The following is a 20,328-nucleotide window of genomic DNA, read 5'->3' on the forward strand; positions in this document are numbered from 1 at the left end:
ATCATTTACCATTTTGTTAATTAGATTATGAGAAAAACACCATTAAAAAATCAAATATTAAAAAAAAAATTCAAATTTAATATAATAAAATTGACCATGCCTACATGTTCCTAAGTGTGAACATATAATAAAATAAAAAGTAACTAATTAATTATATTATTGGAATTAATTACATTGTCAGAGATATAATTTTTTGTTGTTTCTTATCCACATAGGATAAGAATTGGAAAATTCAAAATAAATAAATTATTAATTGGACATAATTATTTTATTATCCTTTAGTGGTTTTATTATTATTATTTTTTTGTTGAATTTATTTTAGTAAAATTATTATTTTAATGTTTAAAAATTAAAATGGGTTATGAGCTGTCAGAGAATGATGATTAACATGCGGGCACTTTAACCTCAAAGCCGACAAAGCACGCGACAACTCGACCGCGCCAATATTATCCGACCTGGCATCCCCTCCGTTTTCGATACGACATCCCTAAACCCACTCCTCGTTCCGTTACGTTTCGAATCCCCACATATTTACCATATTACCCTTCCCTTTTAAATTAATTAATACTTAATTTAATACTAATTTAATTCTGTAATATTTATTTATTGTTGTTTGAAAATTAAGCCAATAATATTTTGAATATCAATATAAAATATTTAAGAAATATTATAAACAATTAGCCTTTGCGTGTTTAACCATGTAAAGAAAATGATTGTTTGGCCTAAAAACATATCCTAATTCAATAGTGAGATGAAGATACTAGGATAAATTTGGTAATTGGGGAATATTTCTTTTAAAAAATTTATTTATTTATTAATAATTAACAATAATACCAACAAAATTATAACGTAAAATTGATATTACGATCATTATCATCGTCACTCTTATTGTTACTATTAGCTTCACCCTCATATGCTACCATTACTATTATCCTAATTATCATTACTATAATAATCTATCTATTCCAATTCAACTATCTTAACTTATTTTTATATCAAGCTTTAAATGTGATATAAATCTATGTACTAAAAAGAAGAAATTTCAACTATTAGTTAATTGTATGATTGATACGTTTACTCCTTTATAAGAGATTGTAGGTTTGAATTTATTTGCACTCTTGTATGTCTCTATTAAAATTATTTTTTATTATATTGTAATTAATATTTATGTATGATATAATTGATGAATATATGAAATTTTATTAAAAAAAATTATATATTTTAAAATATTTTATGAAACTTAAAAAATATAATATTTAATTATTTAAAATGATAAAATATTTTTTAAAAAATAATACATCAAAATTTTTTATACTATTTAAAAAAATTCAAACAGTTTTTTGCTTTATTTTTCAGTTTAACTACAACCTAAACTTTTAAAATTTATTCAAATGTGACTGACGATGTATCCACGTGGATTATTAAAATTTAAAAATATTACTGTAGTGGTAGGTTTTTATGTGACCACTATCTTATCAATCACGTCTCTTATTATTATTATTTTTTTTTTTTATTTATGTATTATTCTAATTTATAGAAAATATTATATCTATGGGCTACAACTAGGGAAAGGTTAGTTGAAACATAAAATATAATTAGGAAGGAAGATGAAGAATAAGAATTAGAAACGACTATCACTAATAATTTAATATTATTGTAACATAATCTAACAGAGAACAAAAAATATGATTCAACAATCAAATAAATTAAAAATATTAAGACATGATTAACAATTAAATAAAATTTTTTATAAATCCATGTAAAGAAATTTAATCCGATTAAATTTTGTTTTTTTTTTTAAAGGAATCCATTCAAACAGCAATATCGGAAAATTTTGAGAAGCCCTTGCAATCTTATGGGTGATCTCGTTACAATTGCGTCTAACTCAATTAACTAATATCTCTATGTCGCGGCTTAGCAGTGTTTTGCAACCCTCCATGATGAAGCAAACTTCGGAACAGTTTGTGTTTTTGGTCAACCTCATTGCATGGTTTTGATATATGCTCCCCCTTTTTTTATCATGATAAAAGCTACAAATTAATCAAATATATTTAAAGCCTATTCATATTAATATCTTGGAATCCAATTATGCATATGTATATAATCATTAATTTTGGAAGAAAACTATGAGGAGGTCTCTTGCCCAAGTAATTAATGGCGAAGCCCACCTGCTTGAAGTATGGTGTAGGGGGTATAGATACACATATACTTGCATATAATATATTTGGGAGGAAAGGGGTACGAATTTCGATTATCTACTAAAATGTATGTAAATGTTCTTCATATATTATCATGAATTAAAATGTTAACATCAAGAGCCTATATTCCATTATCATCGAACTATTCGAAATATTCCGTCTCTATCAACTTATTTTTTATTTGAATATTCACATAGTTTTTCCATAAAATTTATTATTTGCTACTCTTCACAATTCTATAAATAAAATAAAAGTAAGGTTATCAAACATATCCAACATCAAAGTGAATAAAAATGGCAGAAAAACAACCAAAAAGACAGGAGAAAGCACACCTGGACCCCCATAGATAGTAGTAGGCAAATAAAAAAGAAAAGTTGTTATTATTGCTTATTTGTATATGAGATTATGATGTTGTTGAGTTATTGTTTCTATAGGTCGGTTTTAGAAATCTTACAACGGTAAGTATGCAATAAATGGTTTTACCTATGATAAATAAATTTACTTAAATTAAGAACTCTATTTGTTGTTTTTATGATTTTTACTAACATTTAATTTCTGTATCAGTGAGTAGTGTGATATTTTTACTGGGCTAATGTAGTTCACCATTCATTAACTATTTCAGATCAAGAGGATCAAGATCCATATCTCGATCAACAAGAGAATTATAAATAGTTCACTACCTGAACTCCTTCAAAAGGTAGTGAAGATCGTCCTAAAATGCTCAGTTGTTTACTTTTCATTTATTTTTTTGATTTTTATTTGTTCTTTTAGAATGGATATTTTTGTAACCCTATTGGGTATTTTAAACTATTGTGTGAGGAATGTAAACCCTAACTCTATTATTCTGCTTTTGCATTTAATTTATGATTTTATTTCCTTTTAAGTTCTGGGTCTTTACAATTGATATCAGAGCCGCTTTTTTCGATGTCATTCCTTACATAAAAACTTAGAAACACTAAATACGAACTATCATCCAACTATTCTTTGTGAAAAATAAGTACAAAGACACGAGGAGATGAGATCCCTTACTGAACAGGGTAGCCCAAGACGGGTCGTTTTGAGAGGATGTCGATTGGCTCTTCGAGATTTTAGAGAGACTCATCTCTATCCAATAGGCCGAAGAAGAGAGAAGGGAACTGTCTGACCCTCCACCACTTCCACAATATGAGCCATCCCTACAACGAGAGGATCTAATACCACCTTGATGCAACCCTGCTCCTCCATCGTATCATTTGACACAGTCACGATACAATTTGAAGCCCCCACCATATCATCCGGCACTATTATAGGGCCACCCGGTCCCTCCCCAGAAATATTTGGCCCCTCTTCCACGGAACTCGGTTTCACCCATGATGGACCTGATAAAGATTGATATAGGGGACTCTGATGTATTTCTAAGAATGAACTGGTCAGCGACGTATCACGCCACTGTGAATTATTTTCATGAGAAAAATTATATTTAAGCCTCATAACGAAAAGTCATTTACAAGCTAATAAAGACTTTGAATATTATTCCCTTATAGCAATTTTCTTATTACATAGCGCTTTAACTCGGTTGTTTTCTCTAATTAGGCAAACATAAGAAAGAAATTTATATCCTGGAGATCTCGGTAGTCCGAGACTTTCTGAATATGTTTCCTAATGAACTTTTTAAACTACCAGTGGATAGAGAAGTTGAGTTCACTATAAACCTTCAGCCTGACATGTAGTTTATCTTAGTTTTTTCTTACTGCATGAGTCATGTTGAGATTGAGGAGTTAAGGAAACAAATCAATGAATTGACGGATACTGGATTCATCCGACATAGTGTGTCCCATTGGGGTGCTGGAGTCACATTTGCAGGAAGGGGGATGAAATGTTAAGGTTATGTATTGACTACAGATGACTGAACAGGGTCACAATCAAGAACAAGTATCCCATCCCCAGAATCGATGACCTTTTTGATCAGTTGTAGGGTGCCCAGATCTTCTCAAAAATAGAGTTGCGTTCAGGTTACCATCAGATAAAAATTAAGGTAGAGAACATTCCAAAAACAGTTTTTTGACCCATATATGGACACTATGAGTTCCTGGTCATATCATTTGAACTAATCAACGCACCAGCAATCTTTATGGATTTGATGAATATGATTTTTAGATAATTTCTAAATTAGTTCGTCATTGTATTTATTGATGATATCCTGATATATTCAAAAAGTAGAGAGGAACACGTTCACCATCTAACTCAAATTTTACAGGTTTTTAGAGAGAAGAAGTTGTATGCAAAGTTGAGTAAGTACTGGTTCTGCCTCAAGTAGACTACCTTCCTAGGGCACATCATATCAAGGGATGGAGTGTCAGTAAACCCCAAAAAAGTTGAGGTAGTGCTCGGTTGGGAAAAATTAACCTCAGTCAAGGAGATTCGTAGCTTTTTGGGGATGGTAGATTATTACCGTAAGTTTGTGGAAGGATTTTCTACCTTAACTGCTCCTTTGACTCGGCTCACAAAGAAGAATGTCAAGTTTGAGTGGAACGAGCACTGTAAAAGGAGCTTTTCAAAACCAAAGAAGTGGTTGACCACTGCACCTGTGTTGGTCTTGCCGAGTGGGACAGGTGGATATACAATTTATAGTGATGCCTCCTACCTGGGATTGGGTTATATTTTGATGCAGTATGGGAATGTTGTACCCTATGGGTCCAGATAGTTGAAGAATCATGAGAAAAACTACCCCACCTATGACTTAAAATTTATCCCGATTATCCACATCTTGAAGACTTGGCGCCATTACTTGTATGGGGAGACTTTTCATAGTTATATCGACCATAAGAGCTTGAAATACATATTCACTCAAAAGAATTTCAACATGCATCAGAGACGATGGATAGAACTCCTCCAGGACTACGATTGCAACAATTTGTATCACCCAAGCAACGGTAACATGGTAGCCGACGCACTCAACATAAAAAGTATAGGTATATTAGCTCATCTAATGGTTTCAGAATGCAGGGTAATAGGGGTCGTACAACAGGTACGACTTCAGGATCTGAAGAGAGTTACGTGTTTGACCCACCTGACTGTTCAACTTGAGTTGATCCAGAGAATAAAGGAAGCTTAATTTGCCGATTCTACCCTAGCAGCCCTCAAGAAAAATGCAGAAAAGGGAGTCAATTTAGAATTTTGAGTCTCTACCGATGGGTTGCTCAGATTTCAGGACATAGTGTGTGTTCATCTGATAGTGAGCTGAAAAGGGACATCATCACAAAGGCTCATAACTCAAAGTTTATCATGCATCCCGGAAGCACTAAGATGTATCAAAGTACGCAACCCTAATTTTGGTGGAACAAGATGAAAAGAGAGGTGGTCGACTTTGTTTCCAAGTATTTGGTATGTCAGCAAGTCAAACCAGAGCATCAACACCCAAACGGGCTATTTCAGCCATTACCGATTCTGGAGTGGAAGTGGGAATATATCACAATAGATTTTGTGACAGGATTACCTAGGGCACACTCGGGACATGATATAATAATTGAAAAAAAAAGAAAAAATTGGTATGTATGTATAGATGTATATATAGAGTGAGGATTTCAGAGGTGAAACAACATAGTTTGGTGAAGAGATGGAGGAAACGGCGTCGTTTGGAGAAGAAGAGGAGTAAAACGACGTCGTTTGAAGGAAACGACATTATTTGGAGAAGGGAGGAGTGGACGGTTAGGATGAGGTGAGATGGATGGGCAGGATGAGAGGCTGGTGGGTATAAATAGGAGAAGGGAAAGAAAAAAAAAAGAAAGAGAAGGAGGTAAGAAAAGAAAAAAAATAGAGAAGAGAGAGAGAGCAGGAAGGAGGACTATGACGGTGCGAGCCATGGGAGGAAGAAAGATGGAGATGGGATGTACGGTAAATTTTGAGTTCTTATATAGGTGCGGTGTGATTTCGAATTAGTGATTTTAGGTTGAGAAATCTAGGTTCTGTTTAGTATATAGAGCAATAAAACTACGATGTAGGGACAGGCGGGTGTGGATGGCAGATGGAATTGTGGAGGTGTTCACGGAGGAGACCGTGGGAAGAAAGAGGATGAAGACGTTGGAGACTGGGAGAGGTCCGTGAGAGAGTGAGGATATTTTGTGTAAAATGAGTGTAAGTACATGGTGAAGGCCGCAGGAGGAGAGAGTGAACGAGGAGGTCGGTGAATGAGTGAGATCCGTGAGGGTGAGGAGATTTTGTGTGTGTGCGAGGTGGTTGCATGGAGGAGGTCGCAGGAGGAAAGAGAAGGAAGAATGAGGTTGGTGAGTGTTCTGTGAGAGAGATAAGAGTTCGTGATTGTGTGAGTGTGAGTTGTGATACTTTGAATAGGTCGTTGGAGGTAGGAGAAAAAGGAAAGCGGTGTGTGAGGTCTGTGAGAGAGAGTAGAGTTCATGATTGTGCATTGGGTCCTTAGAGTAGGTTGCGGAAGGAGGGAGAAGGAGGAGTTCAGTGTGCGAAGAGAGTCGTGTAAGAGGAGAAGTGCGGTGTGGCTCTAGGGAGAGGTAGATATAGAAGGGGATGAGAGTATATATGCTGGAAATTTGGGAGAAGAAAAGGGAGGCTTGTAAGGCATGGTTTAAGGTATCGGGATAGAGGTGTGTTGGTGTAGTTGTGTGGTGTGAGGGTGTGGGTTGTATATAGGTTGGTATAGCTGCTGTAAATTTAGTGGTTGTTGAGGGAACATTACCGGCGTGTGTGTGAAATGTTCGTGTGTGTCCTATGGGGAGATGAGTGTAGGTTCGATATACTGGTTAAAGGTATAGGAGAGCTTCAGGAAAACATGGTAAAACGAGTACGGGATGGTATGGTTCTTGAGTTGGTAGCATTGGGGGACGCCAATATTGGTGGTTGCTACCTAGAAAGAATAAGTTGATCGCCGATAGTGGTGATGGTCGGGAGACCCCGACGGGCAAGGGGTTGGGTCGCCGATATTGGTGACGAGAGAGAATGGTATCTATGTGTGTGTGTGGCCTGTTAGGGGTCAAGAGATAGAAAGTTGAGTGTTGGTCGCCGATATTGGTGACAAGTGAGAACATTTGTACTCATGGAGTGACTTTGGAAGGCAGTCACATTTGATATGCAATATAACTAAATTACCGGGGCAAGTTAATTATGTGTAGTCCCAGGGTGGTACTAAAGTAGGACTTAGGTTGTATAGATAGGGTACATATAGGAATACTGAGTTTTCTGTTGTTGCATGTGCTATTTTAACCATAACTAGATTTTCGGGATAAGTTAATGCTGTATAGTCCCAGGATGGTACTAAGGTATGGCTTAGGTTGTGTAGATAGAGTGCATATAGAAATACTGAATTTCCTGTTATTGCATATGATACTTGTAACTTAATTTTACCGTATTGAGTTATGTGTACTCACTCTTTATCATTAATAGATGAGGTAGGGATGGAGCTGGGATCGGAGTTGCTAGTTTCCAAGCCTAGTATATAGCGCAACTGGCCAAGGATTCTTTTTGTGGGCGGAATGGAGTGTGTAAAAATTAATAGTAGTATTGATAATGTCTGTTGGAAGTGTATGAGATTATATTACTCTGTGATGTATATGTAGGATTACAAGTTTATCTTGATTTTAAATAATAAATTGCAGAAAGGTTTCTATGTGTGTGATTGATTTGGAATGAGACTTTCGTGGTTGGTCATGGAATTGTCTTAGATTGCGGCGTTAAAAAAAAAAAAAGGGCGTTATACATGATGTCATTTAGGTAATTGTTGACCAGCTCACCAAGTTTTCCCACTTCTTGGCCATCAAGATGACCGACTCCTTGGACAAGCTAACAAGAATGTATATCCGGGAGATATTCAGACTACATGGAATGCCAATGACAGTAGTATCCAATAGGGACCCTAAGTTCACTTCTCAGTTCTGGTCTAGTTTTCAGCAATCCATAGGACCAAAACTGTCCCTTAGTACTGATTCCACTTTCAGACTGATAGACAATCAGAAAGGATGATTCACACACTGGAAGATATGCTTTAAGCTTATGTTCTTGATTTCGGGGGCCATTGGGATGATCATTTACCCTTAATAGAGTTTGCCTACAAAAACAGTTACCAAACAAGTATCGACATGGCTCTGTACAAGGTGTTATATGGCCACTCATGCAGATCACCGATCTATTGGGAAGAGGTGGATGATAAGAAATTGTTCAACTCAGATCTTGTGAAGGAGACTACAACTAAAATAATTAAGATTAGGAAGGACATCCAGACGGCTCAAAGTATGCAGAAGAATTATGCGGACACCCGGAGGAGGGATTTATAATTTGAGAAAAGTGATTGAGTGTTCCTTAAGATCACTCATTTCAAGGAAATCAATAGGTTTAGTAAGAGAGGGAAACTAAATTCTCAATTTATTGGGCCATTTGAAATCTTAAACAAAATTGGTACCGCCGCCTACAGACTGGCACTACCTCCAAAACTATCTAAGGTCCATAATGTGTTTCATGTGTCCATGCTACACGGACACCTCTCATATTTTAGCCCACGAGCCCCTTTCACTCCAAAAGGATTTGTCCTATGAGGAGGTACCGGTGGGTATTGTGGACCAAAAGAGTAGAGTACTCCGCAACCGGAAAATTTTCTTCATTAAGGTCCTACGGCAGAATCAAATATAGAGAGAGGCCACATAGAAACTAAAATCAGACTTCAGAGTCAAGTATTCATAACTGTTTGATTGAGTGAGAGGAAGACAAATTTGAGAGACCAAATTTCTTTTAAGAAGGGGAAGAGTTATAATACCCGGGCCTAAAATTTAGCCCGAGATTAATTTTAAAGTTTAAAAAATGTATAAAAATATAATTTTTAAATTTTTAAATTTTGTTTAATGTAAAACTAGGAAACAAATAAGTTGAGGATGAAATTGAAAATAATTTTGGGGAAAAGGGTAAAAATTTAGGTTCGGATAGTATTTTTAAAAGAAAAATTAGAAATTACGGGTCAAAATATAATTAAAAAAAATTATACCATATAGGACTGCCCAGTCAGCAGTCCCGACGAATCGGAACACGCCGCGTGGCAAGGCACACTAACTCGGTGCTACGTGGGAGGCCACGCTAGCAATCCGCGTGTTCGTGATCGGATGGCCCGGATGCGTTCCCGCACGCGTGGATGGTTCGAATCCGTTCCCTCCTCAAGCGTGATTGGACGATCACAATTAAATACGATGAACGACCCATATTCATTCTCTCTTTAAATGCGATCGTACAGTCGAGATCAAATCACAATGAACAGTTTAGATTCATTTTCTCTTTAAACGCAATATGACGATCAAGATCAAATGTGATGAACGATCCAGATTTAAGAGAGACAAATATAAATATCTTGCATCACACCGAACCCAAATCCTAACCGCCGGCCTCCCGCCAGAAAAGAAGAACCAATCACTAGAGAAGGGAGTTGACCGCCGACAGCCACCATGTTGGAGCCACCTTCGACTGCCAAAAAAGGTAAAAATTCTCTTATCAACTCGAAATTTGATTCCAAATACCCCCATGGCCAAATTGGAGTAAAAGAAACGACGGATGAGCCGAAAACTACGGACAAAACTCAAAATCGCCTCCGATAAACCCCTTTCTGTTTCTTATTTCGTGCGATTTTTTCACCATTATGTTCATCATTCTGTTTTCTACAGGTTGACCAAAGAAAAATGTCCAATCGCGAAGGTGAGCCGGTAGAGCTGCCGCACCGAAAAATTTTACCGCCGGTAAATTTTTATTTTTTAACTTTTTTATGCCAAACGAGATCCCTAACGTGTTTTCTCGCAAGGATGTGTATAAAACCGGCTGAAACTGGGCAAAAGTGGCCAAAAATGACCGGTTCGAGGCAAACCGCCGCCGTACCAGAGCAAGGTGGTGCTACCGTGCTGTAATTTTAAAATTGGCCGAAAAATGTTTTTAACACTGATTTTAAGTTTTTTGGGGTATTTTTATATATGTGAAGCATATTTTAATCTCCACAAAAAAAAATTAAGAAACCCGGAGGCTACCAGTAGACGCAGTTAAAAGTTCGGTATTTCGAACACCGATTTGGGTAAAAATTCATCACCTTATTCTCTATTATGGAATTAAAGTTTAATTATCAATAATATGATAAATAGAATTGAAGTTTAATTATCAATAATACGGTATTTTGCATAATTTAAAAAACTTCGAGAATAAATTATGGGTTATTAATGGAGGCATAATCGGTTATTTATTATTGTTATCATGTTTAACTGATTGTTCGATTTTACAGCTTTAAATGCATGATAATATACTAGAATTGGTAAAATGATTCAGTTATATTTTTCTTCATGCATGTATTATTTATCTTGCGTTGATTTATTGTTAAATTATGAAACTAAAAATTAAATGTAAACAAAAAATTGATTGATTAAGTGAATGAATGAATTGTAGCTTTATTGGATGTCTTGGGAGATAGTGGACAGACCAGGTACATAGGGAACCATACCGTGAACGTTGCCTCATCCCCGACGGGGTATCAAAGATTGGTATTTTTGGCGCTCATACCGGATGGGGTATGGGGACGGCCCGTTTCACCCTCATACCGGATGAGGTATCGATGATTGGTATTTTTGGTGTTCATACCAGACGGATATGGAGATGACCCGTTTCACCCTCATACCGGACGAGATATTGAGGGATAGTATTTTTGGCGCTCATACCGGACGGAGTATGGGACGGCCGATTAGTTGACAAAGTTGGATGTTGGTTCACGCGTAGTGGGACATCCCTATGGACCCCCATGGATACCAGTAGACAAATAAAAATGGAAAGTTGTTATTCTTACTTATTTGAATATGAAATTATGATGTTGTTGAGCTATTATCTCCATAGGTCGGTTTTAGAAATCTTGTAACAGTAAGTATACAATAAATAATTTTACTATAATAAATAAATTTACTTAAATTAAGAGCTCTATTTGTTGTTTTTATAATTTTTACCAATATTCAGTTTCTGTATCGGTGAGTAGTGTGATATTCTTACTGGGTTAGTGTAGCTCACCCCTTCATTAATTATTTCAAATCAAGAGTATCAAGATCCAGATCCCGATCAATAAGGGAGTTGTGAATAGTTTACTATCTTGACTCCTTCAAAAGCTAGTGAATGTCGTCCTAGGATGCTCAGTTGTTTACTTTTTGTTTATTTCTTTAATTTTCGTTTATTCTTTTAGAAGGGACATTTCTGTAATCCTATTGGGTATTTTAAACTATTGTGTAAGGAATGTAAATCCTAACTCTATTATTCTACTTTCGCATTTAATTTATAATTTTATTTCATTTTAAGTTCCGGATCTTTACAGGCGGTCTCCACTCTCACAGCCTCAAATTGGTGGGGTTGTGTCAACATAGTCTTCTTGGGTTTTATCCTTTTCTTCAGCACAATCTATCTAGGCGGATGATGTTTGGCTAGATTTGTTAAAAGTTATGGGTTCTTAAAACCAAGTCCACTTTCTCAAAAAATTTATTAGAAGAATATGTATTTTTCAAGTTTTTGTTCATGGAGAGGGCTATTAGACTTTCTTTGTTTTTCTTCTTTTTTGGGTCCCTGGTATGGGGATTAGAAGACCCATAAATTACCTAATCTCCTCCTCACCAGTGTGGGTTTTGGCCATGTTCCCTGTCTTTCCAGTCCCAATTTCTTTCCCCATATTTTGCTCTCCATGGTCACAGCCATCTTTTGATGGGTAGCCACCTCCATCTCCGGGTAAGTACAAAGTCTTTTGATGGGTGGATGATGCTTCCTTACATGTTTTCATTTGTCCCTTTGAGTCCGTGCCATATCTCTTTGGTGCTTACACACATTAAGATAGAATTCTAATTAAAGTTAATTCACAAAAATATATTCATTGCCTTTGCATTGACTTATATGCTTCTTGTGTACATATATGTGAACTTTTAAAATTTATTCTCTCTTTTGATTGAGGTTTTAAGTTTGTCAAAACATCCACATTTGGTAACATGATGTAAATCCTTATTTTATTATTTCAATAAATATATTTAATGTCATTTAAGAATAAGAGCTCTTTTAATGAAGATTCTTCATATGCATAAATAATTTGTGATGCTAGTATCTTTTTTAGGTTATTGATACTAATTATTCGCATAAACAACAATAGTTGGCAAATATATTATCTAAGAACAATACATATAATTTTGAAAATTCAAATAATAAAATTTAGTAATAAATTAAATTAAAAATAAATAAATATCTATAAAAGTTACATTTTTATATTACCTCTATCTACTACTTTAAACATGATTTACTAGCAATTTAGATACTTCATTAAAATGTCAATTGCAAAAAATGACTTTTTGTAGCTAAATACATATTAAAATTTAAATGGTTAAGGTAGAAATAATACATTACGTTATCAATTATTTAGATATAATAAACTCTTTACCTCTTTAAAAATTTAGGTAGAATAATTTATATACATTTTTTTTTCTTAAGAAGTAGTAACTTCGATTCAGATTATTTTTCTATGCGCATTTTCGTTTAAATTATTATTTTTATTATGTTATAATTAATGTATGTGTACTATTTAATTAAAGAATGTAAACATTTATTTTAAAAAATTTTCTAACTTTTTAAATCCCATTAGGCCTAAATTAAAATCTTTTAAATTAGTTTATGGATAACTTGCTTATTTAGACCAAAGGTCTTCTTATATTTAGCATTAAAATCACTCAAGAAAAAAAAGAATGAAATTATAACACAAGTTAAAAATTAAAAATAATGTCTTTTTTAATCTTTTTCTCATACATGTTCTCTATCATTTTCACTTTTAAATAAATATCTTAAATGTTAAAAGATGATTCGAGAAATTAGTTTTAAGAATATTAGATTTAATTTTAATTTTTACTATATCTCCTTAGAATGAAAATATATCATAAATCTTAATATTTATCTACACGAATAATTAAGTAATTTTCTATGAATACATATGCGTTGGTAAATCTTATAATACAATTAATTAATATTTGTAAGTCTGTTAAATTTATATGTATTTCTTGAATGTTCAATATATATAATTTTTATTTATAGAAATTTAAATATTTTATTATTATATTTTAGGTTCTAATTAGTAATATAAAATTTTATGATATTTAATTATTAAAAATTAAATTATTTTTTTTATCTTCACTAAAATATAACTTTTTGGAAAAAAAAAATGATAATAGTAAATAGAGGAATCTTCCCAAAGTATATGTCATCAACTTAAGTTAAACTAATATCTTGATAATTTTGTTAATATATCATATCATCAAAAAATTAAAATCTTATTGCTATTAAATTCATATAATATATTAAAAAATATAAATAGTAGAGAATCAAATTTTTGCTGATAGTTTATTTTATTTTATTTTTTTTGAAAAAAAAATAAAACTAAAAATCTTAATATATATTTGAACATTAATTAAAAATATCTAACTCATACTATATAATACTTTTTTTTTTTTTTTTATCTATTTAGTCATCCAAATATGTAGATATACATCCAAACTTCTCCGATAGTCTTGTGAGTCTCACCAGGTCGCTACAACACGTCGTAGCCAATGCCGGGGCCAGGTCCGCACCTGATGTACGCGATGGGCTCCGGCCTGGCACTGACCTCCTTGACCACCGGCCGATTCACTTCGCACCACACTCTCACCTACGCTATTAACGCTTTCTTCGGCCCCGACATCGGCTCCTTCTCCGAGTGGCTCAGCTCTTTCTTTGTTGATTCCTCGGACTTTGCGGTGGCCGATTCCATCCACCATCCTTTCTTCTATATCTTAATTCTGGGCTTGCCTTTTTCTGTACTGTACTCTTGGATCTCAAGGCTTTTACTTCAAAATGGAGTTCTTGCTTCTGTTTCTGGGGTGAGTTTGGCTGATTTTGAGCTTGTTGACTTCGTTGGATTTTTTTGGGTGTTGTTTGGGTTTGTTGACAAGTAAGTATCTAGACCAGAAATGGAAACTTAGACGGAGATTCAGATATGGGTTTTAAACTTTTTGAGCTTAAATTTAGAAACTTTTTTTTCTCTTTCCATTTCCGCTGTTTTAGGTACATACACTTGACTCTTTTTTATGGTTATTAGTTGCTTGGTGCTGCGTACTTAAATTGATTGGAATCTTTCTATTTATGAAACTAAAGATAACAGAAATAGATACGAAGGTTTTCTTTTTTCGGAAATTGAATCATTTGGGTTCTTTTGGTGACTTCATTAATTTTGGTTTACCGTGTATGAAAATTATTGGGTGCTTTAAGTCCGTTAATGGCGGTTTAATTTGGTGGGACTTGGGGTAGTTGAATTAAGATTTGGATTAATATTTGCAAGTTTAAATTCGAGTTTCATCTTTGGATCAAGTTGTTTCGGGAGAGTGATTCAGAGTCTCAGTAACATTTCTAATTTTAGATTCTGTTCTTTTATGGATTCCCATGTGCAGCTTCCACTTTCAAGAAAACAATGTCTGTTTCTGGTGTCTGCTGGTTCTTTATCACACTTCTTCCTTGACCATTTGTTTGAGGTAAAACTTAAAGATATTTTTAGTTGAATTTTAATGATGGTACAACAATTTAATTATTTGTGATGTATTATAATATATTTGATTATAAGATTGAGAGACTACAATCATTATTATTGTTACAAGATTGATTGATATAGTGTAAGTAAACAACCTAATTAGTTTTAGTGTCAGATATTATTACATTGTTTAGGAAATTAGAGAGAACTAAACATACTATTGCAATATTGGTTGTGAGTGGCTTTAATCATTCTCTTTCCTTCATTAGAGGCACCCAAATGAAGGAAATGAAGGATCTATCACCCAAACATGGGAATGCTCCATTAAAGGGTAAAGAAAGACATCGGGACTAATTTTATCTTCGAAATTAGAAGTCTGAAACCATTTCCTTCTCACTGTTGGTTGGACATTGCTGGATAGCTAAAATCATATATAACATTTCATGGGCTAAGATATAATTCTTTAGCTAATTGGATTGAAATTTTTGTATAGTTAGATCTCGTGGATAAAAATAATACTAGCCCAAGAAGCTAATATATGTTGTAAGGAAAGATGTTTGCATTTTCTAAAAAGCCTGTTTACAGTGTTAAAATTAGGATGCAATTAGTGGAACTTTCCAAGTCCATTTTCCATGAGTACGTAGTTATTGCCCTCATTAACGAAACATTGTCATATATATATATATATAAGCAGAAACTTTTATCCTTGAATTAGTCTATATGCAAGAAGTCAAGAGAGTAAATTGTATGGGTGCTTGAGTGAACTATCAGGGCAACTATTTGTTTATTCGAACTGACAGATATGTATTTAGCAGCCCGGCTATCCCACCCTTCCTATGCCCAGGAAGAACTACAAGAAAAGAGGAAAAGGAAATAGCTAATACTGACTTCATTTGATTGAAGAAGGTTTCATATGGTCTTTTTTAAGTATTCATTGATACTGATACTGAATCCGCCTTTTCTATATCTGTTAGTCTGAGAAATATCCCTTTCTAGCTAGCTGGAATTATGGACATATTCAATAATCCATGTTGTTTGGGGCTGTGAATTTCTGCCATGACGCTAGTCTCATTGTCATTTTTTGATAATAAACATAGATGATATATGAGAAAGTTTAAAATAATAACCTTCTAGCATGAGCCTATCCTTGACTTTGGTGGGGCCTCTATTCACTTTTGATAATCCATCAAACGAGTAATAATTAGGTGATTTAGGTGCAATGAGGGGTGATTGACTCTATAAATGTAATTGGTTTATTTCAAATCTTTGTAAAAGAAGTATAGAAATGACATTTAAGGTTTACCAATACACTTACGGAGTTTATCCCAGAGAAATCCAATATGTACTTTTAATATGTTGAGATTTTGATTTAATATATTTCATTCTATAGTTATGAAATTTAGGAAAAAAGAAGTATAATATACTAAGCAAATCAATGATTATGTTAAAAACAGTTCGATAAAAACTAACTGATGTATCTTTTTCCTCAAAATATGTGCATGTTGAAGATCACATCAGTTTATTTAAATGTGTAAAAAAAGAAAACAGCACATCAGTTAATTTTAATATAGCTGCTCTTAACATGAAATCACTTATTTACTTATTTACTTTTGTTCATTTTTACTTTATGCTCTTCCAACTCGAAGATCGCTTTCATGTGTACATATACGCCCCCACACACATGAAAAAAGAAAATTCTAGATAGAATTTGTTTTTGTTTCCAACTACTGAATTGAGTGTTTTTTCTTTTTTTAGTTGTGCAACAATAGAATTACTGGTGCATTGAAGCTGAAGCGCCTTGTATGTGCATGTTGCGATGTTTCAAAGCATTTTATCTAAAATCTCGACACTCTTTAGCAATTAGAATCTTCATGTTCTGAGTCCAAAGGAGGAGTGAAACAGTTACAAAATTTCTGGCAGGTCGAAAAACTTTTATGACAAGATTCTGGTTTTGCTAGTTTATAGCTAATTAGGGAATAAAACTTAAAAACTATTGACTCCCAAAGTTGTTTAGCAGTCTCTCTGGAACGATTGATGCTTTGAATAAATGTAGTATGATATTGCTACATAAATATCATATCGTGTCAACCACCTCCTTCCATCCATGCCCTGCTTCCCAGGCTCTGTGTTTCAGCTTAGTAGTCTAATGGGGTGAACTTGGTTATGACAGGTTTCAGTCTAAGAGAAGATATAGACCTGAGAGGCATACATGGTGATAAAAGATATGCCAAGAATTTAGGCATTATCCATCCCACTGGCTAAATTATGGGTTTTATTGAGAAAAAGAAAGGATAGAAGAGCTTTTGAGGATATTGAATGGCCTTTTGATAGGATTAAGTCTACTTGGTTTCAGACCCAAAAAAGGTCATCTTTTACACTCGTGAAGATTTAAAAGAAATATTGTTAGACTTATAAAATATTTGTATACGGGTTGCATTCTTTTGATGCTTGTTAATGTTACACTTTTATTTTTTTAAAAAATGATATCGCTACACAAATATACAGGAAAATGGACATTCATCAATGTACACGTGGGTATTGAGCACTGGCTGGTGGGAAAATCGAGCTCCTATCAACCCAGATGCTGTTCTTGTAGTTGGACTCTTATGTAGCAGCTTGCTTGGAGGGTTTGTTTACGTAAATAGGTAGTTATGTTTTTGAATTTGCAGGACTACATATATATATTTTTTTTGTAAATTTATTTTGGAAATTGAGATTACTGAAGGAGCCTTTTCTTATTAACTTACCACAGAGTGAAGTCTACTTATAAGAAGCAAGCATCTCAATCGTTGAAGCTCCTTTTGACGATAGGAATTCTGTATTGCTTATGGTGTGCAAGCCAAATATACATTGTGAAACCTCGTAGACCAGCAGTTGGCGAAGAGGCCGATCTTGGTGTTCTTGTATTTTTAGCCACATACTTCTTTCTTCCTCACTGTTTGTGTATTATGTCCATCCACTCTAGAGATCTTGATATGGAGCAACTCCCTCCTTAATAATGTACGTATGTATATATATATATATATATATATATTAATCTTGTAGAGTTAGAATGATAAGAATTTGTAAATCACCATTTGAGTGAGAACTTTTAATCGAAGAAATCAAATCTTCCTCAAACTCACACTTTATAGAAAGGATTGAAGTATTCATAATTATTGAATAATTTTGGTTTTCGTTATTGCTGGTACAAAGAAAGGAATTACGTTGGCCCTGTATGTATTTATTTTGATAATATTGGCTCTTACATTATGTTAAAAGGCGTGAAGTTTCTCTCGTTGTTCAGGAAAGATGGCAAACAAAACGCAGCGGAATGAACCTGAAAATAAATAATAATTTTTAATTAATTAATTAGTATGAATTCATAATTATGAATTAAATATTTTAATTAATTACCTGAGAGTTATAAAACTTTAAGGGGTGTTTGGCTACACCCAGACTCCTGTCTGGATCCAAGGCGTTGACTGGATTTTTGAAGTCCACAGCCGGGCCCTCGGTCGAACAAAGCATGAAACCAATCACTCCGCTGAAATAGTCAAAACAAATTTTGATACATACATATATATATATATATATATTCCTTACGATTAAAACGACGATGACTGTAATTAATCATCATAAGTTTAATTGTAATTTGTAATTTGCTTTTTAATTAATCTTCTTAAACACTTACATTATGTACATAAATTAATTATTAATGTACAGTACCTGAAACACCATCATGCTTTGGTATTCAGATTTTCCTTCAAATAAAACTTTTTCGACTTTTAAGAAATGTGCTTCCCCTGCACCACAAAACAACATATACATACATACATACATATATAATATATAATATATATACAGAATGAGGAGTGATTATGTAATTTACTTAGCTTCCTGTTGGGTGTCTAAACCTAATTCACCAGCAGCAGAATTCCGTATACACAATCAAATCTATTTTTCAATTTAATAGAAATCTAAAAAAAAAAAGATATTTATAAACTTAGATTTGATAACACATTATTTTTAATCTTAAATAAAATGCAACAACGTAAGAGTAAGAATTCATATGTATTATTTATTAACGACATATTTAATTTTTGTTTTTTTTTTTTTTGAAAAGATTATACATGGTAGACGTTAAGGAATATTTTTAACATAAGAATAGTAGTTAGCCCCCCCATATTATATATATATATATATATGTATAGATTATATATTCAAATATTATGTATATATATGAATCGAATAGTTATTTGAAAAACCTGGCCAAATAGTGCAATTCTCAGCAAACCATTCTTGAATTCTTGGAAGTAGAAGCTGTTGAGAACTCCCTGCAGCTTCTTTATTTTCTTTATGATCAACGACATTGTAACTCTCCATGCTTTTGTTCTTTTCTGATGATCTCTTCCCCTTCCCTTTGTCTTCTCCAGCTATATATATATATATATATATATCTTTGAAGGGAAAGTAATAAATTTGATATGCAGCAATATTGATTCTTAATGAGCTCAGATATAATCAGATTCTCCTTTAGATTTAGATTTTCAAATCAAATACTTTTGATTTAAATTTATATCTTACCGTAAATTTGCCATCTGATTCTCACAGGTTTAAGATTTTCAAATTAATTTTCTAGAAAATGAATTTCTTAAGTAAGTTTAGTTTGATTTGATTTTCAAGAATCTAAATTCAATACAAATGAAATAGAAATTGATCAAAATTAAGTTCATATGAAGGTTTGTTTTTGTAAAATTAAAATAATACATGCTCAAATTCATTAAATTTGGTATAATTTAAAATACATTATTCAAATACTATGAAATTCTATATTTTTTTATCATCTTCTAGTAAAATTAGAATTTCTATTTCTCTTAATTAAAACAACTAACATTTTTGTCTTCGTTTTTCATTGTAAACATTAAATTAGAGTTAAAATTCAATTCTGAAAATTTAAATAATTTATCAAGTAAATTTTTTTTTTTTGAGTTCATTTTTAAAAGGTAAATAATTTTTGTATGTGGTACCAAATTTTACTTTTGTTTCTACAATTTTTTTTTTCTGTTTTCTTTTAGAAGATATGTAACACTTATGTTTTCTAAATAAAATAAAAGTTAATAAAATTAGTAAATAAAAAAAATTAGAATCCACATAATGTTTATATATATATATTTTTTTTTAAAAAAGTTAAGTGGTTAGTTTTTAAGTTTCAGAATTAAAAATTTAAAAATTAAAGACCAATAAAGGTAAAGGGCAATTTACAATTATGCCAATATTCTTATAGGCAAAGATTATGATTTCATCCATTTACTATTAATTTTTTTTTTAATTAACTTATTTCTTAATTTTCAATGGATAAGATTTTTCTCTATATTTTTGAAAAAAAATTTGATTTAGTTTATTTTTTTAATTTATTATTAACGTTATTAAATTTAATATCATATGTCAAATGTAACATCACATGACACTTTTTAATTATTTTTTATATAACGTCAGATATCACATAAAATCTAACGTGACATGTCATCTAACAAATATTCAAAAATAATTATATTTGAACCAATTCAAATCAATCTATAAATTAAAAAAAAAAAAAATTGAAATCTCTAAATCAGTAGTATT

The 20,328-nt window shown here is 32.8% G+C and overlaps 1 protein-coding gene across 1 annotated transcript; it reads left to right on the forward strand.

Annotated features, from left to right (window-relative positions):
• Positions 1–13,674: 13,674 nt before the first annotated feature.
• On the forward strand, positions 13,675–17,905 carry LOC110824774 (uncharacterized). Its single transcript, XM_088211132.1, has 4 exons — positions 13,675–14,080; positions 14,648–14,728; positions 17,230–17,369; positions 17,477–17,905. The coding sequence occupies exons 1-4, from the start codon at positions 13,772–13,774 to the stop codon at positions 17,718–17,720; spliced, it is 774 nt and encodes a 257-aa protein (XP_088067258.1). The 5' UTR covers positions 13,675–13,771; the 3' UTR covers positions 17,721–17,905.
• The last annotated feature ends 2,423 nt before the right edge of the window (positions 17,906–20,328 follow it).

Source organism: Carica papaya, chromosome 9 (genome assembly GCF_054855325.1).
Source record: "Carica papaya isolate Zhongbai chromosome 9, ASM5485532v1, whole genome shotgun sequence".
NCBI lineage: Eukaryota > Viridiplantae > Streptophyta > Magnoliopsida > Brassicales > Caricaceae > Carica > Carica papaya.